Source organism: Chlorocebus sabaeus, chromosome 10 (genome assembly GCF_047675955.1).
Source record: "Chlorocebus sabaeus isolate Y175 chromosome 10, mChlSab1.0.hap1, whole genome shotgun sequence".
Lineage (NCBI taxonomy): Eukaryota > Metazoa > Chordata > Mammalia > Primates > Cercopithecidae > Chlorocebus > Chlorocebus sabaeus.
The window spans coordinates 59,816,262-59,842,696 of record NC_132913.1 but is presented as its reverse complement, the minus strand read 5'-3'; the positions used below and the strand labels follow the sequence as shown (position 1 = coordinate 59,842,696).

Genomic DNA, 26,435 nt, shown 5'->3' with positions numbered 1-26,435 from the left:
GTTCGTAAGGCATGTAAGGTCTTTACATTTTTATATCATTTTTCAACTCAAATAAACAGTATGGCAAATCAAATTTAGTAATTTATTTACGTATAATTTTTGTTTTCCTTCAAAGTTAACATGGACTTATTTTCCTAGCTAGTATCCAGCTTATATTCTCATCTAGTATAGCCATTTTCCTTTGTCACAGAATCTTATTGATTTTACTGCCTATAACAATATAGTTGTCATACACAAATCTGCTTTTAATTTATGTATATATAAAATAGTACTGAATAATATGTATTAAAAGTCAATAGGCTGAATGGCTTATAGTTAAGTTTTTCTATATTTAAAAATTTTTTACAGTATGTATATATTACCTTTATAATGGTAATTATGGAGATATTTTGATTTTTATAACTAAAAAATCTGCCTTGAAATCCCATTTAAAAATCTGCCTCTAATACATCTAAAATTAAGTAATTACACTATCAAAGTATACAAGGACTTTATTAGGAACTGTGGCTGGGTGTGGTGGCTTACGCCTATAAACCCAGCACTTTGGGAGGCCAAGGTGGGTGAATCACTTGAGGTCAGGAGTTCAAGACCAGCCCAGCCAACATGGCAAAACCCTGTCTCGACTGAAAATACAAAATTATCCAGGCATCATGGTGCACGCCTGTAATCTCAGCTACTTGGGAGACTGAGGCACAAGAATCTCTTGAATCCAGGAGGAGGCTGCAGTGAGCCAAGGTTGTGCCACTGTCCTCTAGCCTGGGTGACAAGTGAGACTCTGCTCAGTTAAAAAAAGAAAAAAAAAACTTTTATGTAGCATGATGCTTGAAATTGCTCTTGGCCCTGTAAAGCAATTTATTTTAGTAAGATGAATAAAGAGCTCTGGGTATTTTGAGAAATTCAACAATTTGTTAATTATTCATCCCTCAATGATATGCTCTGCTGCACATTTGCTAGTAACATGAATAAGAAGTATGCGCATTCTATAAATACATGAAGGGAGTAAAGAACATATTATAATAGATATTGAGATAAAAAGGTAGACTTGAGTAAATATTTCCTGGTTTTCCTTAACCTTTTGGCCAGGGAGACCATAACAACAACCTGGCAAGTACAAAATAAGAAGCCATTTCCAGCCTCAGGCTGCATGGGAAAACAACAGGGGCTAAGCAGACAGGACAGAGAGGATGTGAGAAGCATCATCTTGCTAGAGTTTAAAGGGGCAAACTAAGCCACAGGAATAGAGTTAGAAACTACAGTCAAAGTAGTACTTTGCTTTGCAGTCAACAATACAATAAACTGGAGCCAGTGGATTTTAAAGTAGGCGAAAGAGTTTCCAAAAGAGCAGTAATAGATTATTGGAGGATCCAAGTTCTTCAGGAAAAGGAAGGGAGGGAATAATGGTAGAGACAGACATTAAGTCTGTATATATTCAAGGCAAGAAGAGTGGTACCTTTGATGACAAATGTATTGAAAGAGAGATGTGAAAACTAACACGAAACCCTATTAAGATAATGAGATAAGTAATGTCAACAGGAAGGCCAAGGAAGAGAAGTTCGCCAATTATTTTTAAAGTTTTCTCCTCAGTGCACAAAATCACCACGTCAATGTCATCTAACCAAGAGCTGCCCTCCCTAACTTCCTGTTCCTAGTAACACTAGGCTCACTAGGTTAATTCATGTGAATTCCAGTCCCAGACGAAATGAACCACTACTGACATAAGATGACAGCTCTAAAGCCAGGACATTCTACCAACCGTGTATTCACCCAGAGTTCCTAAAGTTTCTTAGCCAACAGCGTTTTCACTGTTAAGTTTGTAAAATCATCAACAGTAAATGAACCAAGACATTTAAATTTTAATTTAAATGACATGTAGGCCGGGCACTGTGACTTACACCTGTAATCCCAGCACTTTGGGAGGCTGAGGCAGGCAGATCACTTGAGGTCAGGAGTTCAAGACCAGTCTGGCCAACATGGTGAAACTCCGTCTCTACTAAAAATACAAAAATTAGTCAGGTGTGGTGGTGCACACCTGTAAATCCCTGCTACTCAGGAGGCTGAGACAGGAGAATTGCTTGAACCCGGGAAAGAGAGGTCGCAGTGAGCCAAGATTCTGCCACTGTACTCCTGCCTGGGTGACAGAATAAGACTCCATCTATAAAAAAAAAAAAAAAGACATGTGGCTATAACACATAGGTTATTTATAGATTATATATTAAACACAGAATTGAAAGAGCAGCTAGGGCTGAAAGACAGAAACAACAACTTTTGTATAGGTTTTTAGCAGAAGGATAAAAGGTAAAAAATGTCAATAATTTGAATAAGCTAAAAAAAAATGGGAAAGAAAAAAACCAAGTCTTGATTCTGAAAGTCCAGGGTAAGTAATGGGGATAAAAGCTCAAATGAAGAAAAAGCAAAAATTTAACATGTAAAGAGAGACTGCAAGAGGAGATGCCTTCATGTGACCTTGGATGTGAGGGGAGAAACAACAGGTGAAGGCAGAGCCTAATACAGACAGCACTTCTAGAACAGTCTTTTTGAGACCTTTACAAGCCTATTTTATTTTAAACAGCTTTATTCAAACATAATTAACATAGCAGGCTTCTAGAACAGTCTTTCTGAGACCGATACAAGCCTATTTTATTTTAAACAGCTTTATTCAGATATAATTTACATAGCAGACTGGACTCAGTGGCTGATGCCTGTAATCCCAGCACTTTGGGAGGCGGAGGCAGACAGATCACTTGAGGTCAGCAGCTCGAGACCAGCCTGGCCAACATGGCAAAACCCCATCGCTACTAAAAATACAAGAATTAGTCGGGTGTGGTGGCAGGCGCCCGTAGTCCCAGCTACTAGGGAGGCTGAGGCAGGAGAATCACTTGAACTTGGGAGGCTTGCGGGGAGCTGAGATCATGCCACTGCACTCCAGCCTGGGCAACAGAGGGAGACTCCATCTCAAAAAAGATAAAAATAATTTACATACCATATAATTTATGCACTTAAAGTATATAATTGAATGATTTTTAATATAGTCATAGATATGTGCAACCATTACCACAGTCAATTTTAGAATATATTCGTCACCTCCAAAAGAAACCCTGGCTCCTTTAGTGGCCATATCCCTAGGCAACCACTAATTTACTTTCTGTCCCTATATATTTGCCTATTCTGGACATTTCATGTAAATAAAATCATACAATATGTGGCCTTTTGTGATTGGCTTCTTTCACTTAGCATAATGTCTTCAATGTTATAACAACCAGTTTGTAGCATGTGTGAGTATTTCAGTGCTTTGTGGCCAAATAATATTCCACTGTATGGACACACCACATTTTGTTTATCCATTCATTAGCTAATACATATTTGGGTTGTTTCTACCTGTACACTATTGTGAACAGTGCCACTATGAGTATTTGTGTGTAAGTTTTTGCCTAAATATTCTCAATCCTTTGAGGTATAGTCGTAGGAGTGGGATTGCCGGGTCATTAAGAATTTTTCTTTACATCATAAAGACAGATTACCTAAGCGAAGCCCATCCACCAGCACAGAAGTAATCTCTTCTGAGAGTCTAAGAACTCAGTAAACCTTGATCCATGCAATGATAGATATTAGCAATAGAAATCAGCTGCAGACCAAAATGCTAAATAAAGCACTTCTAATAGAAACAGAAAAAGGTACAAGAAAGAACATGCTGCAGCACAACTTAAGTCCCAAACCAGAAGACCAGTGGGTCTTTTCTTGACTATGTAAACCTTAATGGGCAAGCAGCTGACACATAAATAACCAAAAAATAGACACATTAGCATCTGAGCTTAAAAAGAAAAAAAAGTGATACATTCATATTGTTCTTACAGCAAACAGATGGCATTGCCATTTATTGACTTATTTGTGCCTAGCCCTTAAAAATGAACAACCAGGAGAGAAACAGACAAAAAGAAACTCAGGAAATGGACAATGCAGGGTGCAGAGGCAAATTAGTTTAAAAAAAAAAAAAAAAAGATAATATCCTCAGAGCAATAAAATAAAACTAGAGCAGAATTCTAAAAAGGGATTAATTTTAAAAATAAGAGTTCTTGGAAATTTGTAAGATAATAGAAATAAGAGTTCAATAGAAGGGCTGGGAATTTGAAGTCAAGGAAATATTACACAATAGAATAAAAAGTTGAAGCGATGAAAAACAGGAGAAAAAAAGATAAAAAACAGGGAATGACGTCATGAAGCCCAACATCCTCCTAATATGACTATCAGAAAGAGACTAAACACATAGTTAAAAGGAAAATATCAAGAAAATAATGGGAAGTTCAAAGACCATAGCCCAATAAATAAGAAAAGGCCCACACCAAGTCACATCACTGAAATTTCAGAACACAGCTTAAAAAAAAAAAAAAAAAGATGTTAAAAACTCCAGTTAAACAAAAGTAGACACCTAAAACTGGTCACATAAAAAGGAAGAGGAATTGTAATAAACGTTGTCTTCTCAAAAAGAACAGCAGGAGTGACATCAGCAAAAATAGGAGAGAAAGAACCTGCAAAAGTGTCTCCTCTATCAAAGCATCAAAAAAAATGGGGGCGGGGTGGTGGCACAAAAATCATGAAGAATCAACTTTGACAGAATTCTGGAAATTAACTAAAGGCATGCAGCAATCTGGGGAATATTTATTAAAGTAAAACAACTGAATCCCTAAAAGAACAGTAAGCATTTTAACTTGTTCCTATCCTGCTCCCCCTTCCTCCAATAAATATGCAATCAGAGTGAAACCAGCAGCCTAGTGGCCGCTGGGAAGACTATATTTATTTGACCTGACTCTGAGCTCCCCAGTACAAAAGTCTTGCGCCCCACCCCCATCCCTGGAAACATCTGTCAAAAACAATTAGCTGTAACTGATTAATTTGAGGGCTGCAGGAGGCACTGGACAACAGCTAGGGCAAAGAATTAGGGCAAAGAATTGGTTACCTGTTAAGCTAACCAAAAAGCTTAACAGGAAGGTCTAGGGAATGAGATAGCCATAGGAGCTTTGAAAAACTCAGCTATCTCCTGGGAATCTGCAAGGCCATACTCATGCCCAGGGTCATGCTCAGGAAAGACATGAGAAGACCCTAAGCTCTCACCTCTAACTGCTCTATGCCAGCAGGACCTAAAGGTTAAGGCACAGTTGTCAACTGCCTGGTTAACAGTTGAAGATATTCTCCTAAACACTTCTCCTATACAAACACAGAGTCCCCCGGCAAAGCTGGGAAACTTACTGATTCCACGTATTTGAGAAAATCTCAGTCCAGTCATTAGCTGACCACTAAGCTAAATGGGCAGAGACTTCAGAGACCACACACAACAAATAAACTTAACAGAATTAACTCCAAAACAAAAAAATTACAAAACAATCACAAAAACAACCTTGGGGAGAGGACAGTATCTGATCTCCAGAGCTGTCAAAATATATTATTTTAAATGTCTAGTTTTCTACAAAAATAACAAGATATGAAAAGAAACAAAAAAAGTATTGCCCATACACAGGCAACGAAAAATCAATCAATAAACTATACCTGAGTCAGTAAACTCAGACTCTGTAAACAAACACTAAAGAACTAAAGTATGAGGATGTCTCAAAATAGAAAATTTTAAATGATACAACAATAAAAGATATGGCAATAAAAATGATATGCATCAAGATTTAGCAAAGGTGAAAAAACATGTTAGACATTATATAAGATAACTAAGTTGAAATTCTGGAGTTGAGAAGTACAATAAATGAAATGAAAATTTCACTACAGGGGTTCAACAGCATATTTGAGCATGTGAAAGAAAAGAATCAGTGATAGTGAAGACAGGTCAATTGAAATTATCCAGTCTGAGAAACAGAAAGAGAAATGACTCATCATATATTTGCAATATTCAAAAAGATTGTAACAGCTGATTTCTCATCCAAAATCATGGAGGCTGGAAGGCAGTGAGGTAACATATTCCAAAGTGCTGAAAGAAAAAGACTATCAACAAGAATTCTACAATCAGAAAAACTATCCTTCAAAAATTAAGGAGAAATTAAGACATTTCCTGATAAGCAAAAACTGAGAGAGATCATCACTGGTAGACATACGCTATCAAGAAATACCAAAGGGAATCCTTCAGGCTGAAACAAAAGGATACTAGACAATACACTGAATCCATGTGAAGAAATAAACAGTACCAGGAAAAGTAATTACAAAAGTAAGTATAAAGGATAATATGAGTATATTTTTTGTTTGTAAGTCTTTTTGTGTCCTATCTGATTTAAAAGACAATTGCATAGAATAATTATATATCTCTGTAGACAGGCCCACAATGTATAAAAATGTACGTTATATGACAATAACAGCACAAAGGATGGGTGGGGAGGGGCAAAGGCCTATTTAGGAGAAGAGTCACTGTATATTATTTAAAGTAAATTGGTATTAATCTGAACTAGATATTAAGGTGTTAATTGTAATCGCCAGGATGATCACTTAAAAAACTGAAAGAAATACAGTAACAAAAACAAGAACGAAATTAAAACAATGTAATACAAAGTATCATTTTAACAAAAGACAGTAATAATGAAGAAATAATAAAAAATGGTATGACATATATTGAAGACAAAACGGCAAACATAAACCAAAATTACTGTTAATTACATTAAATGTAATTGATCTGACATTCCAATTAAAAGGTGGACATTGGCAGAATGGTTTTAAATTCTAACTATATGCTAGAAAGAGACACATTTTAGACTGAAAGGCACAAAGAGGTTTAAATTAAAAGTCTGGAAAGATACACTATGAAAACAAAAACAAAAAGAGAGTTGGGATGGTTACACTAACTTCAAACAAAATATACTTTAAAACAAAAATTGTTACAAGAGACAAAATAGATTTTTTAATGATATGATTAATAAAAAAGATATAGTAATTAAAAACATATATGTACTCAACAGAGCTCCAAAATACATGAAGCAAAACTGATAGAACTGAAGGGAGAAATAGACAATTCAACAATAATTGGAGACTTCAATACTCCACTTTCAACAATGGGTCTAACAATTACCAGATTAACAAGGAAAGACAAGCTTGTACAACACTACAAACCAACTAAACCTAATAGCTATCTGTAGAACATTCAACAGCAGCAGAATGCACACTTCTCAAGTACACATGGAACATTCTCCAGGATAGACCCTATGTTAGGCCATAAAATGAATCTCAATAGATGTATACTTGAAATCATACAAAGTATGCTTCCAATCACAACAGAACGAAATTTAAATGATTAAGAGAAAACATGAGAAATTCACAAGTATGTGGCAATTAAAACAACCCACTCCTATTAACCAATGGAAAAAATCCAAATGGAAACTAGAGAATACTTTGAGATGAATGAAAATGAAACAAAACATTAAAAACTTGTAAGATACAGATAAAGCAGTGCTTAGAGTAAAATTTATAGTTGTAAAAAGTCTCAAATGAATAACCAAAACTTCCACCTTTAGAAACTAGAAAAACAGGAGCAAAATAACACCAAAGCAAGCAGAAGGAAGGAAATTATAATAAAGCCTAGAGTCTAACTAATGAAATACAGAATAGAAAAATGGAGAAAATCAATGAATAAAAAATTGGTTCTTTAGAAAGATTAACAAAATTGATAAATATTTAGTTATATTGACCAAGAAAAAAAAAATGAAGACTTAAATTTATAAAACCAGGAATGAAAGTGGGGACACCACTACCAATCTTACAAAAATAAAAAGGATTATTAGGGAATACTATGAACAATTGTGTGTAATAATTAGATAACCTAAATGAAACGGACAAATTCCAATAAAAATACAAACTATTGACACAGCTCAGGAAGAAATGGACAATTTGAATAGATAGCAAATGTATTATTGATATTTATTTATTTTATTATTATTATTTGACACACAGTCTTTATCTGTCGCCCAGGCTAGAGTGCAATGGCATAATTTCAGCTCACTGCAACCTCTGCCTCCCGGGTTCAAGTGATTCTCCTGCCTCAGCCTCCCAAGTAGCTGGGATTACAGGCACACACCACTGTGCCTGGCTGATTTTTGTATTTTTAGTAGAGATGGAGTTTTGCCATGTTGGCCACTCTAGTCTCAAACTCCTGACCTCAGGTGATCCACCTGCCTCAGCTTCCCAAAGTGCTAGGATTACAAGCATAAGCCACTGTGCCTGGCCTATTATTTATATTTATAAATATCTATCCATAAATCTGAATACATAACAAATAGAGATTTAACTAGTAATCAAAAATCTTCCCACAAAGACAAGCTCAGGCCCGGAAGTCTTCACTTTTGTGTTCTACCAAACACTGAAAGAATACCAATCCTTCAAAAACTCTTCCAAAATACAGAAAGAGAGGGAAATTCCCTACTCATTCTATAAGGCCAGTTGTCATCCCGATACTAAAACTAAAACATCTCAAGAAACTACAGACCAATAAACATACCTTATGAACATCAATGTAAAAATCAACAAAACAACATAAACCATAAAAAAATTGAGACTTATCCCAAGAATGCAAGGTTGGTTTGATGTAGAAAAAGCAATGTAATACACTACTTAATAGAACAAAGAAGAAACCACACAATCATTTCAATCTCCACAGAAAAAGCACTTGACAAAATTGAATATCCTTTCATGATAAAAACACTCAAACTAAGAATAGAGGCAAACTTTCTCAATCTGATAAAGGGTATCTATGAAAAAAATCAGAGATAACATCATACTTAATGGTGAAAGACATGAAGTTATCCCCCTTAGGATCAGAAAAAAGACAAGGATGTCTCCTGTCAGCACTTTTATTCAACACTGCACTAGAGGTTCTAGTCACACTTACATCTTTTTGTAGAGACATGATCATTTATATAGAAAATTCTAAGTAATCCACAAAAATTTATTCATGTTAATAAAGACATTTGGCAAGGATGCAGGATACAAGATCAGTACAAAAAAAATCAGTTATATTCCTATCCACTAGCAAAAGGCACTCCAAAAAATGGAATTAAGAGAACAATTCCATTACAATAGCATTAAAAATAATAAAATACTTAGGAATAAATTTAAAAGTCCAAGACTTGTACACTTAAAAACCACAAAACATTATTGAAAGAAAGCAAAGAAGACCTATAAAGATGCCCTGTGTTATAAGTGTAAAGATGTCTTGTGTTCATGAATTAGAAGAGTTAATATTGTTAACTCCAAGATGGCAACACTTCCCAAATGATGCCCATCAAAATTCTAGTTGGCATTGTTTTTTGCAGAAATTGACAAGCTGATCCTAAAACCCATGGAAATGCGAGAACCCATAATAGCCAAAATAATCCTGAAAAAGAAGTTGTAGGACTCATACTTGCAAATTTCAAAACTTAAAGCTACAATAATTGAGACAGGCGTTAAGTACTTGCATAACGAGAGACATATACATCAATGGAATAGAACTGAGAATCCAGAAATAAACCCCATACATTCATGAGCAATTGATTTTTGACAAGGGTGACAGGGCAATTGAATGGGGAAAGAATAGGTTTTTCACAAATGGTACTGGGACAACTGGATATCCACATGCAAAAGAATGAAGATGAACCTCTACCTCAAACTATGTACAAAAATTAACTCAAAATGGATCAAAGACCTTAAATGTATAAGCTAAAACTATAAAACTCTCAGAAACATAGGCACAAATTTTCAAGACTTTGGAGTAGGCAATGGCTTCTTAAGGCTGAAATCACATGCAATGTGAAAAAAAATTGAAAAATTTCAAAACTAAAAGCTTTGGCTGGGTGTGGTGGCTCAAACCTGTAATCCCAGCACTTTGGGAGGCCAAGGTGGGAGGACTGCTTAAACTCAGGAGTTCGAGACCAGCCTGTGCAACATAGTGAGACCCCATCTCTATTTTAAAAAGCAAAAAACAAAACAACACAACTTTGTACTTCAAAGCACACTATCAAGAAAGTGAAAAGAACACACAGAATGGGAGACTATACTTGCAAATCATACATCTCATCAGGGATCAGTAACCCCTATACATATATACACACACACACACACATATAGAATCCTTATATATATACATATACATAAGAGAGAGAACCCTTACAACTCAACAATAAAAGACAAATAGCCAATTTTAAAACTGAAAAAAGGATCTTAATCTGCATTTCTTCAAAGATACACAAAAGGCCAATCAGCAAATGAAAAGATGCTCAACATCAGTCATTAGACAAATGCAAATAAAAATGAGCTACCACTTCACACTCACAATAATGTCGACAATAAAAAAGACTACAATTGTTGACAAGGACAAGGAAAAACAGGAACCTTTACACATTGTTGATGAGAATGCACAATGGGGCAGGTCCTTTGGAAAACAGTGTGGCAGTTTCTCAAAGCTAAACAGTTTCCTATAATTCAGCAATTCAATTCCTAGGTATAGACATAAGATAACTGAAACACATGTTCACACAATAATTTGTACACAAATGTTCACAGCCGTATTATTTATAATAACCAAAAAATAGAAAGGAACCAAATGTCTATCAACTGATAAATGCATAACCCAAAGGTGTTATATCTATATAACAGAATATCATTCGGTCATAAAAAGGAACGAAGTACAAATGCATACTATAACATTATAGTAAGTGAAAGAAGTCAGTAACAAAAGACCACATACTGCATGATTAAGTTTATATAAAATGCCCAGAAAGAGAAATACACAAACAGAAAATATATTAGTGGTTGCTAAGGGCTAGAAGAGAGAAAAATGGGAAGTGACTTCATGGGTCCTGGTATTTTCCCTTTTTTCTTCTTTTGAGACGGAGTCTTGCTCTGTCGCCCAGGCTGGAGTGCAGTGGTGCGATCTCGGCTCACTGCAACCTCTGCCTCTCGGGTTCAAGTGATTCTCATGTCTCAGCCTCCTAAATGCTGGGATTACAGGCGTCTGCCACCACGCCCAGCTAATTTTTTGTATTTTTTTGTAGAGATGGGGTTTCACCATGTTGGCCAGGCTGGTCTTAAATGCCTGACCTCAGGCAATCTGCCCACTTTGGCCTCCCAAAGTGCCAGGATTACAGGCATGAGCCGCTGTGCCTGATGGGAGTACTGGGTTTTTTCTTAGGACTGATGAAAATGTTCTAGAATGAGACAGCGGCAATACTTGAAAAATCTTATGAATTTCACTGAATTGTACCTTTTAAAAAAAGGAACAACGGATGCCTTCAAACTTTTGCAAATGATTCTTCTCAACTTTGAATTTCATATACAAACTTAAATATTAGGATAATAGTATAGGGAAAGTGGCCCTTGGGCTAGGGGAGGGGAGCAGGTGCTCTGTTAAAGAGAGCTAACTCCTCAACTACTATAACAGAAAGGTAATATTTACTGTTTAAAATGTAAACATTAGGCCAGGCGCAGTAGCTCATGCCTGTAATCCCAGCACTTTGGGAGGCTGAGGCAGGTGGACAACTCAAGGTCAGGAGTTCGAGACCAGCCTGGCCAATATGGTGAAACCCCGACTCTACTAAAATATGAAAAATTAGCTAGGCGTGGTGGCGGGTGCCTGTTATCCCAGCTACTTGGGAGGCTGAGGCAGGAGAATCGCTTGAACCCAGGAGGCAGAAGTTGCAATGGGCCAAGATCACACTACTGCATTCCACCCTGGGTGACAGAGCGAGACTCCATCTCAAAAAAAGAAAGACTAGGAATCTCTGAGTAACTCAGAGTAATGAGGCCCACAAAGGGCCAGGAACTGACACATTTGATTTTTTATAGTCTCTGCATTTACTACTTTAATATAAATTTTTAGTGATTATTAAAAGAGAAAAACACTATCATACTCTTAAGAAACTAGGGCCAGGCACAGTGGCTCACACCTGTAATACTAGTGCTTTGGGAGGCCAAGGTGGGAGGATCACTTGAGACCAGGGGTTTTGAGATCAGCCTGGGCAACAACAGTAAGACCTAGTCTCTACCCCCCAAAACTATTTTAATTAGCCAGGCTTACATGCCTGCAGCCTGCAGTCCCAGTTACTCTGGAAGCTATGGGAGGAGGATCGCTTGAGCCCAGGAGTTCGAGGTCACAGTGAGCAATGATCATACCACTGCACTCCAGCCTGGGTGACAGAAAACAATTTTTAATAAAATTTAAAAGAAGAAATTGAGCCACCTGAACAACGTAATAGAAAAGGTCTAGTCCTGGGGAAAGAAGACTGGATATCATGTCCCATGGTAATTATGCCCTGTGTGATCCTGAGCTAATCACCAAGTCTTAGTCTCCTCACCTGTAAAAGTGAGGATAAAATTACCTGCATTATGAGAATCAAATGAAACAAACTAGATTAAAAAGCATTGTTTTAAAAATTTTAAATTATATATTAAATACTATCTCCATAATACTGCAACTATCCAAATATTTTAGATCTTATCAAAGAGATATTCATGATAAATTGTCTGTCTCCAAGATTTACTTTAACTTGAATCACCTGGAAGGGCAACCAGACTAGAAAAGATTCAAGGAGTAACTATAATCCACCAGCTCAATGAAGCAATGTGCTTATTATCTATTACAGACAAGATTCTTTTCCCCTGAGAGATTATGTCTTTTAAAAATTATGTGTATGGTTACCTTTGCATGTCTGTACATCAATTACAAAAAAAAAACAAACCACCAAACACATTTACCTTCACAGTCAAATCCTCATTACCCAGCGTGACATGAACTTGAATAGGGGGGTAAACACCTCTGTTGGCATGGTGTTCCATAGTGGCTCTCATTGCATTCTGAAACACATTAGGGTTGTATTAAAGATACAGCTTTTTAGAAAGGACAAAGTATAATTTTCAAGTACATATGCACTATTTGAAGTTTTAAAATTTGATGAAAATATGCCAAAGAATCACAATTCTTATAACTACATTTAAAGTTTTTTTTTTTAATGGAGTCAATTTGGGGGGGATCTAAAGGATATTCTGATCTAAAGATGCCAACTAAATTCTGCATATTTTCCAAAGTCAGACTTCAAAACACTTTAGTTACATTAAAGCAGAAAACTCTGTTCAAACACTTTTATAATTTTAGTAAATAATGGGCAAAACATTTTTGAAAATGTAGTTTCAGCTCTATTTTCAGAACTATTTTAAAAACTGTCACAAATTTCTTTAAAGGAAAATAATTTTTTTCATATAGTAGTAACAGCGATGGTTGTATTTGAAGGAGCAATGAATCCCTTTATCTCTAGCTTGAAATTAAGGGTACTGACACTGTAAAGCTGCTTTGACTACTTTCTAAAGGAAATAGGGTACACAGTGCCAACATATCAGAAGCCTTGAACAATATCATGACATTCAGCATTGCAGTGGAAAATGATACAAACTAGATGTAACTAAAAAGGCATCTGAATTTGGCAGTAAGTGTGTGTGGCCCTGGCACAGCAATTGCGATTGAGTCCCCTTATGGAGGAGATTCCATCATTTCCATCAAAGGCAGTTTAAGATTAGGTTCCAGGTGAAAGCCATTATTACTGACATTATGTACAATATGTAATATAATATGGAATGCCTCAATCATAGGGCACAAAATCTTTATGCCACTGGAATTTCAAGGAAAAAATTCGTGTTAATGCTTTAAGTGCCCATCACTTCTTGTTTAACAACTTGGATAAAAAGATTTTGGGGCTAGGTGCAGTGGTTTATGCCTGTAATCTCAACACTGGGAATCCAAGGCAGGACTGCTTGAGGCCAGGAGTTCAAGGGCAGCCTGGGTAACAGAGTGAGACCTCAATGCTACAAAAAATAAAATAAATATTTTTGAAAAGATTTTGTAAGGTATTAAATACATTTTTGCTGTCTTAGAAGAAAGAACATTTCGGTGGTGTTCTAAGATACTCGGTCAGTTTTTCTGTGTTTCAGTGCACTTTTCCTTTACATTATCAGATTGAAAGCCACCCCCTCTCTCTTCTAGTTTGCTGCTGGCTGATGAAACAGAACTAAAGAGAGACTACAAGCTTCTGATGGAGGGCAGTCGTTTTCACCCACCAGGACCTGTGCCCCTCACTCCTCACCCATTTTCCTGTCAACCAGCAAGTATCATGGGCAGGGAAAAAAGATACTCTCAATATTACTAGCATAATTTGTTTTCAAAATTTGTTGTAAAGAGCAAAGATAACAGCAAAAACCCTGTAAGTCAATATAAATGACCTCCCCCTCCCAAGAAAAGCCAGACCAAAAAAAGAATTCTGGTCCTTTGAGGGTAGCAAGTTGAGAATCACTCATCTAAATATTGTTTAAAAATGTAAAGATAACTTTACTGAGCATCTATATGTAATATGTTGCCACTGTACTGGACACTTAGTATGTTATTTCCAATCATCATAAACAATCCTGGACAGTATTCTTGTTTTACAGAAAAGGAAACTAAGGCTCAGAGAGGTTGAGTGACTTGCCCAAGGTCACACACATATTAAGTGCCATAATTGGGATTCAAACCCAGGTCTTTCTGACTCCATAGTCTGAGCTCACTACTACATGGAGGTATCTCCCTGTGTTGATAAAAGGCTGATCTCCAGCAATGTGATACGATACTGACATGAAATGGCACTTCTTAATAGGAGAACCTAGTGGAATATTTGGCTTTCAGAGCAGATTCCTAACCTCAGGAAAGTACTGGTAAAGGTTATGTAATACTATTTTACAAACCTTGAAAAGTTCAAACACCATGTGATAGAGATGGGATGGTACATAAACCACTTGTATTGGCTGTCCTGGTGATTTTGCTACAGAGCAGAAGAGAAAAATATGAAAGTACAGAGAGATGTGCTTTAAAGCATTTTTAAGAAAAAACTGTGTAGTGATGAAAAGAAAACATTAACTACGGAGGACAGTATCATCTGGGGGAGAACTGCTACACCATTTCTTCAATGTATTAGTGTTTGAACCCATACCCACAAGTATTTACAACAGACAATGACAAGAGTCCTGTGGTCATTTCTCACAATCTTGTGTAACAATCGAACCAACCCATGCAACCATTTTTCTCTAGGATGGTAAAGTCTTTTTAAAGATCACTCAACTGTTGAGTAGGAATTTTACTTTTCAAATAGAGAAGTGTTAAAGTCCATAAATTCCACAGTCCAATTCACATGCATACATTCTTCTTTTTCTTTTTTTTTTTTTTTTTGAGACGGAGTCTTGCTCTGTCGCCCAGCCTGGAGTGCGGTGGCGCAATCTCAGCTCACTGCAACCTCTGCCTCCTGGGTTCCAGCAATTCTCCTACCTCAGCCTCCCGAATAGCTGGGATTACAGGCACCCACCACCACGCCTGGCTGATTTTTCTATTTTTAGTAGAGATGGGGTTTCACCATATTGGCCCGGGCTTGTCTCAAATTCCTGACCTTGTGAGCCACCCGCCTTGGCTTCCCAAAGTGCTGGGATTACAGACATGAGCCACCGCGCCCAGCCCACACATTCTTTAAGCCATTTTCAAAATGTTTCACCTGGGCGGAATATTGTTTATTTCAGACATTTCGATGGATATAAAGCTGAATAAAAAAAATATGAGCTAGCATCAATTTCTCACAGCAGTTCAGGTTTGCAAACTGTCACTTGTACATTGTGATTGTTATTTACCAAATGCTATGCTACCATCATGGCTCAAAAGAGTTAATATGGCTTCAGAAAACCACCAGGCAATGCTATTTTCAATTGCGTAACTTCACTGCTCTCTCACTCTAAGGTCCAGAATACAGCTCAGTAAAAGCCTATTTCATTTTATTCTTTCCACCACACCTTCTTAAAGTGTCATCCTAGGAAATGTTTTTCTCTGTCAAACTACCATGCCTTCAGGAAAAAGAGACTCATCAATCCCCCTTCAAGGCATCTAAACCCTTTTTATCCAAAAGGCACTCATCACGGTAAAAAGAAAACCATCAGAGACAAACACATTCTCAAATAGATGAGCATCTTTCTTTCCTCTTTTACAAACCCAGTCTTTCTACGTCCTCAACAACAGAAAATTATTTATAACTCAGGAAGTAGAAAAAGGGTAAGTCTTACATTATTGAAGTGCATGTAAAAGTCAAATGTAACTTTCTTGGCATCATTTTTTTCTATGACTAAACAGAAAATAAAAAATAAGCAAAGAATCAAAGTTATCAATTAAAAATAAAGAAAATGAGGCACAAAAAGCCAAATTTTTTCATAAAGAATCTGACTACATATATATTTATAGATACACTTTTTACATGATTACTATCCTTTAGCCTTCATATCCAATGAATTTGATGAAAAAAGTCATCTTCCATTAAAACATTTAAATTCTTATCCCTTATCAAGTAATCAACGCACTAATCACTGAGAAAAAGACAACATCAGGCTTACCATTTAGTTCTCCAAGTTCTAGTTCGGGAGAGTTAATATAATACAAATCACACAGACGCCTAGCATTTTCATAGCCATCTAGTGCGAATCAAAACAAAACAAAAAAGGATTTAATAAATATACTTCCCTTTCATGCATTAAGATGGCAATAGTATTGACAAATGAAAGTCTTAAACTCTCTACAGAAGAAAATATACTTTGATAGTTTAGGGAAAGTCTCTGCTTTTTTTTTTTTTGGTGGAGACATGGTCTCGCTATATTGCTGAGGTTTGTCTCCAGCTCCTGGGCTCAAGGCCCCCAACCAGGTACAGTCTTTCTTTTCTTTTTTTTTTTTTTTTGAGACAGAGTCTTGGTCAACCAGGTTGGAGTGTGGTGGCGCTATCTCAGCTCACTGCAGCCTCCACCTCCCCGGTTCAAGTGATTCTCCTGCCTCAGCCTCCCAAGTAGCTGGGACTACATAGGCATGTGTCACCACACCCAGGTAATTTTTGAATTTTCAGTACAGGTGAGGTTTCACCATGTTGGCCAGGCCGGTCTCGAACTCCTGACCTCAGGTGATCCACCCGCCTCAGCCTCCCAAAGTGCTGGGATTATAGGCATAAGCCACCGCACCTGGCCCAGGGAAAGTCTAAGTGTGACATGACAAAGCTGAATAGCCACAAACAATAAATGACAAATATAACTACAAAAAAATGTAAAAGTGTATATGCTAAAAAGACACCAACAACAATGCAAAAAAGAAAAATAACAGGTTGAAGAAAATATTTCTTATCTATATAACAAAACTTAAGAGTTGGTTAGGAAATACTTTTATCCACTGTTTGATACCTTTTTAGAGATACCAAAAATTTATATGCATTTAAATGTTTTTAATTCTAGGAATCTTACCCTCTAAAATACTAGCAAAAGTAAGCATGTATTTAAGGATGTTCACAGCAGAACTGCTGGTATCGGTGGTAACAAAAAAATTAAAACAACCTAAGTGTACGCCAACAGGAGAATGAATTAATACATACTGATACATTCCATACAGTCATTCAAAATCTTGGGGTATATCCAGATGTACTGAACAGCAAGATGTCTGCAAACTTGTAGAAAAATCACAGAGCACCCCATTTTCTAAAAACAACAATGTAAGGCTAATATCAATTGTGTATGTGTACAAGTGGTATAAATAGAAAAAAGTGTGAAAGGATTCAAACCAACCTGTTATGAATTACTGCTCATAGTGTAAGGAATTAGAAACAGAGGAGCAGGGACTTGAAATCTTTTTTAAGTGAAAGATACCCTCAGCTGGGCTCAGTGGCTCACGCCTGTAATCCCAGCTCTTCAGGAGGCCGAGGCAGGCAGGGGTTCCAGACCAGCCTGGCCAACATGGTAAAACCCTGTCTGCACTAAAGATACAAAAATTAGCCAGGCGTAGTATTGAGCATCTGTAACTCCAGCTACTGGGGAGGCTGAGGCAAGACAATCGCTTGAACTCAGGAGGCAGAGGCTACAGTGAGCTGAGATTGCAGCACTGCACGCCAGCCTGGGCAACAGAGTGAGACTCTGTCTCAAACAAAACAAAACAAAAAAGATATCCTCTATAGTATCACCAAACTTTGCCTATCTATAATTCTATCAATAAAATAGTCATCCTATACATAATGCACAAATAATACTATAAGGTTATTTTCAAACCCATGCATTTGTGCCTACCATTTTATCTCATGATACAAATAGTTGTTTAATAGTAAGAAATAATAGTAACTTTGATTTTTGTATCTTTTTTGTAAGGAGAAATGTCAGTATTTACCTTTAATAACTTCAACTACATTGCAGTTTGGATTTATGCTTCCAATGTGTTTTCGATGAGACGGACTTCCTTTGCCTTTTCCCCCAAACAATAAAGCTATCCAAAAAGACAAAACCAACAAAATAAGCTAAACTACCTAATGCTCTTTTCCAAATCTGAATAGTGTTTAAATTGTACCAAACAGTAGAACAAATATTTGCCTTTAGGATAAACACAGTATTTTACATTCAATAAAAATACCTTTCTTGATGGCAGTCTATTTACTTCTCTTAATTAGCCAAAAGGTAAAAACTAAATTTTCTACCTAAATGGAAGTTTCCTAAATACATTTAAAATATGTCAACACATCTCATTTAGCTGCTTCTCTTGACTCAGGACACTTACAGTGCTGATTGAGTAACATTCTAATTGAAATGCGACTCATGTAGAATCGATCCAAAAAGTACTGAACATTCTGGCTGGTGACAGGATCCACCCCAAAGCTCTCCTTGTATTCAATCACACCCTGGGCCATTGTGGGAATGACATCATTGTGTCGGTTTCTGATCCGTATCACAGTATCTGTAAAGCTAAACAAACCCATCTGTCAAAACAGCCAAATATTTTGACAAGTAAACTTAGTACAAAAATGTAAGTTTAACCAACTATGCTAGACAAAAATCCCTAATTTACTAAAAGGAAAATCAGTTCATGTTTTCCTATACTTATTTAAATGTATTTCAAATCATAAAATATACCAAATCTATGGAAGTATAATGACCTCCAAAATAAAACTTTCAAAATGTAATTATTTTCTTGGTTTCCTAAGAGTAAGGCTGTGACAAAACATAATCCTAAAAATGTTAATGGTTTTAACTGCTATCAACTAAGGTTATCTGAGCACTTGCTAAGAGGATGGTATTCCAGAGATATTCTGCATAGAAGACAAAGCACTTGCCTCTAGGGAACACCTGCTCTGCTCTGCAAGGAATCAAGATGAATGAGCCAATAAAGCCTGCCTGGTTTAGAACTATTCCCTAGGGTTCAAAGAGAGAGAAGGAAACACTTAGGACAGAAAAATGGAAAAAGAATTATCATTTCATTTATCCTATGAGTTTATAAAATGGGAGAGGAAAAGTAAACAATTATATTAAAAGATAAATCTTCAAATCATCTAGTAGCCTTCCCATTTCTGTCACTTAGAAGACGTTTCATGGTTAAAGAACTAAATAAAAGACAAAAGAGAAAAGAAATCTTTTTTTTCTTTTTTTGAGATGGAGTTTTGCTCTTTTTCCCCAGGCTGGAGTGTAATCACGCAATCTTGGCTCACTGCAACCTCTGCCTCCCAAGTTCAAGCGATTCTACTGCCTCAGCCTTCCTCAGTAGCTGGGATTACAGGTATGCACCACCACGCTTGGCTAATTTTGTATTTTCAGTAGAGATGGGGTTCCTCCATGTTGATCAGGCCAGTCTCAAACTCCCGACCTCAGACTATCTGCCCACCTCAGCCTCCCAAAGTGCTGGGATTACTGGCATAAGCCACTGTGCCCGACCCAAGAAGTCTTAATTATGCAGTAACAAAACCAATTTTCTAACATAACCCATCTGAATTTACACTTCCAAATGAGTGTTTTCCTATTCAAAGTCATCATCTTGAGTACTATTAACTTATTCCAATGATGTTTCCACTGCTTAAAACATTTTTGGAATTCCTAGTTAGTAACAAGCTTCAAAACAAGACTGTTAAACCAAAATAAAAACAACAAAACTCTTCGAAAACAACAAACAACTCATCATTCTAGTCATTCCTTTATTTATTTTTCTTTTTTCTTAAAAGAAACACAAATCTGTATTATTCTGCTTGACTACTTATTTTCCACAGCTCTGAACGACTGTTTTCAGAAGGCTCTATAGCATGTTTACTTCTAAAGTAAGGCTGCTTGGATTCTACCATGTGCTAACTATGTAACCTTAAGCTACATGCCCTCTTTGTGCACAAACAGCATTATTTCAATGAATTGTTTTAAAGATTAAAAAACATCATTCATGTAAAGTCTGCTCAATACCTAAGCAAGGAGTAAACTCTTGCTGAACGTTATTTTCAGATTAAAAATCATGTTTAAAAAAATGAAGTGTTACTGTTCCCTTTAAAGACAGTCCAAAAAACATGTGTAACTAACTGAGGACAAGAGATGGTCATTACATTGTCGGTGCCCTTCACTGCAATAAGCAGGTAGCTGCATAAGGCAAATACTTTGGTCTACCAATGCCGGTATATGGGTTATTAAACTTGTCATATTACTGACATCATCTTACAGGCCATAGAGAATAAACTAGAAACCTGTAACCATGTTTTATAGGCCTTCTATGTTTTAAAAAATGTTTTAAGTAGCTGCCAATCTTTCAAAAGCAAGAGATTTTACATTACAAATCTAGACTTGTAGCTTTCCTTTAAAATCAGAAAACAATCAGATGATATGGGCAGTATTTTAATATGGCAAAGATCAGCTGGGGCTGAAGGTGGCTGTCCATTAGAAAGAGCATGCACCCTCCAGGTTAACAGTACAGCTGCCACTGAGGCCACACCTATATTTCCATTGATCATCACACCTGAACTTTGTCTTTTGTTAAAGAGGAATGCGAAGCATTTCTTATGCCTAGTCAAATTTAATAATTAGGTTATTTGTCCTGCCTGTATGGGCTGCTATAGTCACATATATCACATGTTGTAAAGTAGCAGAAACCTAAAAGTTAATCAATTTCCCCTAAGTGACCTAATAATAGGCTTAAGAATAGGGTCAAAATAGTGAACTTACTCATAAATAGCTTTAGCATCCTCAGCACTTTTGTCCTTAAAATCAAGAAGCTCCTGAAGACTCTGGATATACCTAAAATGGAGATCAAGAGGATAAGTTCGTTCTTTTATATTCTGAAAGTTCAGTATCATGAAACTTAGCTCAAAAGCTATTTTTAGCATTTTATAATTTTTAACTTAGAGTACTGCTATAAATTATGGTTGAAGTAGAATTTTTACACCCATGCACATTCGAGCAAAGTGCTGGGAACAAATAGTAGAAGGTACACATTTTCTCCTAAAAGCATAGGTCAAGTTTAAGAATTTTAAGATTTTCTATTCTAAGTTCTACATCCTAAAATGGCTTTTAATGTTGTTGTTTTTTTTAATTTACCACTGTACATTACAGTATACATACTGATTATGCTGAGATCTGACTCTGTCACCAATAACTATGTGATCTTGGGCAAATGACTTAATTTGTCTTATTATCAGTAAAAGGAGGACGGCCTCTCTTGCTCTGAGACTCTATCTTAAATATCTATGCTTTAAAACCTTAATTTTACATGTTTATGTCCAACTAACAAGTATTTATTAATAGCCTATAATCGGCCGGGCGCGGTGGCTCAAGCCTGTAATCCCAGCACTGTGGGAGGCCGAGACTGGCGGATCACGAGGTCAGGAGATCGAGACCATCCTGGCTAACACGGTGAAACCCCGTCTCTACTAAAAATACAAAAAACTAGCCGGGCGAGGTGGTGGGCGCCTGTAGTCCCAGCTACTCCGGAGGCTGAGGCAGGAGAATGGCGTAAACCCGGGAGGCGGAGCTTGCAGTGAGCTGAGATCTGGCCACTGCACTCCAGCCTGGGCGACAGAGCGAGACTCCGTCTCAAAAAAAAAAAAAAAAAAAAAAAAAAAAAGCCTATAATCTACTATATGGTTCTTTTAAACTGAACAAAAAATACAAAAGTCATAAAAATGTAGATTTTAAATTCATCTAATAATTCAAGGTATCAAAGCATCTGTTAAGAAATGAGCAAAATAAAGAAGGCCAAATGATTTTCTGATGGTCTTGCAGGCAAGTACAATGGCACTGCCGGGCCAGAGCTAAAAATAACTTGCTACTACTGAACTACTTTCTTTGACAGTGTAAGGGAACTATTACTTAGCTGTAAGCACTTCATCTGCAACTGCCCTAACTTAACAGGCATCTAGGAGCAATGAAAGTGTTTTAAAAACCTGTAATTCCATCTGTTGGTTTGGAAAGCTGTTTCTGACAAGCAGTATGTCTTAATGCATTCCAAAGTTAAGGGATTCTGATAGCCGCTGCTGCTTTGCTTTAACCCTTAATTTCCTCTTAATTGGTAAGAACAACTACGCTCTCCATCCAAGAGATAGCTGAGTACCTACAACAGATACCGATCAGACTTCATGACTGATAAGCTTCAAAAAGCAGCATATTCTACTTCTAATGAAGAATTTTTTAAAAACAGGAAAAATCTTCCATGGAATATTATATTTTCTCCTTTATATCCCATCATAATTCCTAAACAAATGCTTCCCATTTAAGTCACACTTACAACTATTCCATACTTGGACTAGATAGCATCTGATTATCATATATATAGCAATCATACTTCTTTTGCTTTTTTTAATCGAGATGAGATCAACTTCTCCCATACACTATAATGCCTACAAAAAGAAAACCTGAATCTCCATGAATCATAACTGGGAAATGCCCTGCAGCTGAACTTCTTCCATTTAAGACTTAACTCTAGGCAGCTCATTTATTTGAAGTGTATAGTGCTTAAAAGAACAACACTTTTAAAGCAGTAACATTAACAAAAGCTGTATATAGCTGGCTTCATGAGTGTATACCCTTAACATCTCTACTCATCTTTGGGAATAGATCACACTTTTTCTATACAATTCCAAAAACTTCTAATTGTTTTAAAACAGAAAAATAAACGTTTTAACTTTTGTAATTTATAAAAAGATACCCTTCAGTAAATAAAGTTTATTAAAAATACATATACCCTTTCATATATTTCATTGTTCTGACTATAGAATGGTATAGCAGAGATGGACAAATGGGAGTTTGAATCCCAACTCCACTATCAATGGTACTGCCTTATGCAAAAGATTTAACCTTTATGTGCCTCAGCATCCTCATCTGTAAAACAAAGTTAACCTGCCAGGTGCAGTGGCTCATGTCTGTAATCCCAACACTTTGGGACGCCAAGGTGAGAGGACTGCTTGAGCCCAGGAGTTCACAACCTGCCTGGGCAAAAAAGTGAGACCCCATCTCTACAAAAAATAAAAGAATTCGTCAGGTATGGTGGCGCATGGCTGTGGTCCCAGCTGCTCGGGAGGCTAAGGCTGTAGGATCTCTTGAGCCCAGGAGGTCAAGACTGCAGTGAGCCATGATCACACTACTGCACTCTAGCCTGGGTGACGGAGACCCTGTCTCTAAAAAGAAAATAAATTCATTTTAAAAATAATAAACAGGCTGGGCACAATGGCTCATGCCCACAATCCCTGCACTTTGAGAGGCCCAGGTGAGCAAATCCCTTGAGCTCCGGAGTTTGAGGCCAGTCTAGGCAACATGGAAAAACCCCATCTCTGCTAAAAAATACAAAAATTAGCTGGGCGTGGCATGCGCTTGTGGTTTCAGCTACTCAGGAGGCTGAGGTGGGAGGATCACCTGAGCCAGGGAGGTAGAGGTTGCAGTGAGCTGAGCTGTGATCGCCACTGCACTCCAACATGGGTGACAGAGTAAGAGTAAGAACCTGTCTCAAAAAAATAAGTAAACAGGCTACGAGCGGTGGCTCACGCCTGTAATCCCAGCACTTTGGGAAGCCGAGGTGGGAGGATCACCTGAGGTCAGGAGTTTGAGACTAGCCTGGCCAACATGGTGAAACCTCTGTCTCTACTAAAAATACAAACATTAGCTGGGTGTGGTGGCAGGTGCCTGTATCCAGCTACTCTGGAGGCCGAGGCAAGAGAATTACTTGAACCCAGGAGGCAGAGGTTGCAGTGAGCCAAGATCATGCACTCCAGCCTGGGTGACAGAGCAAGACTCCATTTAAAAAAAATAAATACATAAATAAATAAAAATAACAACAATGAATAAAATGGAGACATTCATACCTACTGTTCAAGGTTGTTAAAGGGATTAAAGGCAATAAACATAAATACCTAGTCATCAACAAATTGTAGACATTTTTCTCATAATATCCTTGCAGATATACTAACATAAATCCTAAATTTAGCATCTGTATTTCAGTGCAGTTCTAATTGGTTTTCTCAAAATCAAGGAGTTGTGGAGTCCAGGATTCAGGGCACAAGCCCAAATACATTGCCCCCACCTGCCCCCAGCCAAAAAAAGGAGAATACTGCTACTACCTTAAGATTCTGGCCAGGCACGGTGGCTCATGCCTGTAATCCCAACACTTTGGGAGGCCAAGGCAGGCGGATCATGAGGTCAGGAGATCGAGATCATCCTGACCAACATGGTGAAACCCTGTATCTACTAAAAATACAAAAATTAGCTGGGCATGGTGGCACATGCCTGTAATCCCAGTTACTCGGGAGGCTGAGGCAGGAGAATTGCCTGAACCAGTGAGTTGGAGGTTGCAGTGAGCTGAGATTGTGCCAATGCACTCCAGCCTGGCCTAAGAGCAGGACTCCCTCTCAAAAAAAAAAAAAAAAAAAAAAAAGATTCCACTGAAGAGTAAAAAAAGCATTTGCCATAACCTTGAATAGAGTCCACAACTCCATCAAATTGCAAACACAAGATGAGAATCTTACCAGCTTTGTACCAATTGAACGGATGGTGTTCTGAGAAGATTATCTGGAAGGAGACTTATTTCTTTCATTATATTTGCCAGTCTGACAGGCAACTCTTGCCGCAGAAACATAAATGAGGTCTTTTCACAAGCATTCACTGATCCTGAAACCAAACATGATGGGTAAAGCAGTAAGTAAAAGCCATAAGGAAACCGAAGGCAAGAGGCAGGGACAAATGAGAGGCAGTTACCTGGCAAGGCCAGAGGGGTAGAATCACCACGATGGGGCAGGGAATAGAAGGCAAAGGTATCCCTGCCTGTGGGAGGTGAGGGATGAGATAACCCAGTCTCCAGAGTTATGACATTCCAATTAGTGACATTCCAATGGCTCTGTACAGCAATTACGATAACCTTGTCTCCCTAACTTGCATCCTCATAGTGATGACCCATTTTAGAAGTTAGGTAAACTGAGCATTTCTGAGCAAGGCTTTATAAAATCAGCAGCAGAACCTGGAAAAGTCTAGCCTGTACACCCTGTTGCTGCTATCATTTAGAAAATCTGTTTTTTAACTCTAGGTTTAAAAAGAGTTAATGTCTGTCTAAGAAACAGAAACTTTAAGGTGGTCTGAATGCAGTGGTATTTACGACTAATTGATTACGACCAGTTACAGATTTCTTTGTTCCTTCTCCACTCCCACTGTTTCACTTGACTAGCCTTAAAAAAATAAATTAAAAACAGGCGGCCAGGCACAGTGATTCATGCCTATAATTCCAGCACTTTGCGAGGCTGAGGCTTGAGGACTGTTTGAGCGCAGGGGTTCAAGACCAGCCTGGGCAACACAATGAGACCTCGTATTTATAAAAAATAAAAAACAGCTGGGCGTGGTTGTGCTTGCCTGTAGTTCTAGCCTTGGGAGGCTCAGGCAGAAAAGTGAGGTTATAGTGTGCTATGATAGCACCACTGCACTCCAGCCTGGGTGACAGAGTAAAACCCTGTCTCAAACAAAAAGAAAGAGTAAAATTTTGATGTTTGCATATGAAGATTCACTGATTCCATACAGAATCACAAATGCTAATTACTGTAAGCAAAGAGTAAGTGGAGTCCAGGTGTGGTGGCTCACACCTATAATCACTTTGGGAGGCCAAGCTGGGAGGATGGCTTGAGCCCAGGGGTTTAAGACCAGCCTGGACAACACAGCGAGACCCCATTTCTATTTTTTAAAAAAATGTATATATGTATACACACACACACACACACACACACACGGGAAAAAAGAGTAAGTGCAGGGGAAAGCTTTCAAGCAACAGAAAGCAAAAACCACCACTGCCTGTTAGCACCATCTTCAAGTAGGTCCTATTCAATTGTCCGGTTACTGGAAAGTCTCCTGACCCCTCCACCACCATATCACGATCCCGTATCACTTTCTAAGCAGAATCGTTGTAGAATATCCTTTGGCAAACAGCTCCACTTAATATTAAACTAAAAAGTCTTATTATTCCAGTAAAGCATTTTAAGCTTGCTATTCCTGCTGCTTTAGCAGAGAAAACGTTAGCAAAAACTAGATTGTCAATAGTAGAAATTAAGGTATTAAAGGAAAATAGCTTGTGAAAGTTTCATGGCATACTTATGACCACCACCAAATTCGCCCCTTCGTCGAACTAGGGTCATTTTAAAGTA

General features: G+C 37.5%; 1 protein-coding gene across 12 annotated transcripts in view; it reads right to left on the bottom strand.

The window, feature by feature from the left end:
• Positions 1-26,435, bottom strand: part of PDK1 (pyruvate dehydrogenase kinase 1) — a 119,930-nt gene that overhangs the window by 92,442 nt on the left and 1,053 nt on the right. For 7 of the 12 annotated variants that reach the window (XR_012094224.1, XR_012094225.1, XR_012094228.1 and 4 more), the window contains exons 2-9: positions 24,780-24,921; positions 20,992-21,063; positions 18,581-18,765; positions 18,197-18,292; positions 16,399-16,476; positions 14,719-14,795; positions 12,706-12,804; positions 2,030-2,152 (exon numbers count right to left, since the gene is read on the bottom strand). Coding sequence is in view for 5 of the 12 variants with exons in the window: in XM_073019818.1 (XP_072875919.1) it covers positions 2,030-2,152; positions 12,706-12,804; positions 14,719-14,795; positions 16,399-16,476; positions 18,197-18,292; positions 18,581-18,765; positions 20,992-21,063; positions 24,780-24,921 (872 nt within the window). In the remaining 7 variants the exon portion in view is untranslated. The remainder of the gene's footprint in view (positions 1-2,029; positions 2,153-12,705; positions 12,805-14,718; positions 14,796-16,398; positions 16,477-18,196; positions 18,293-18,580; positions 18,766-20,991; positions 21,064-24,779; positions 24,922-26,435) is intronic. The other 5 variants (XR_490975.3, XM_007965365.3, XM_007965369.3 and 2 more) reach the window with 3 other exon arrangements.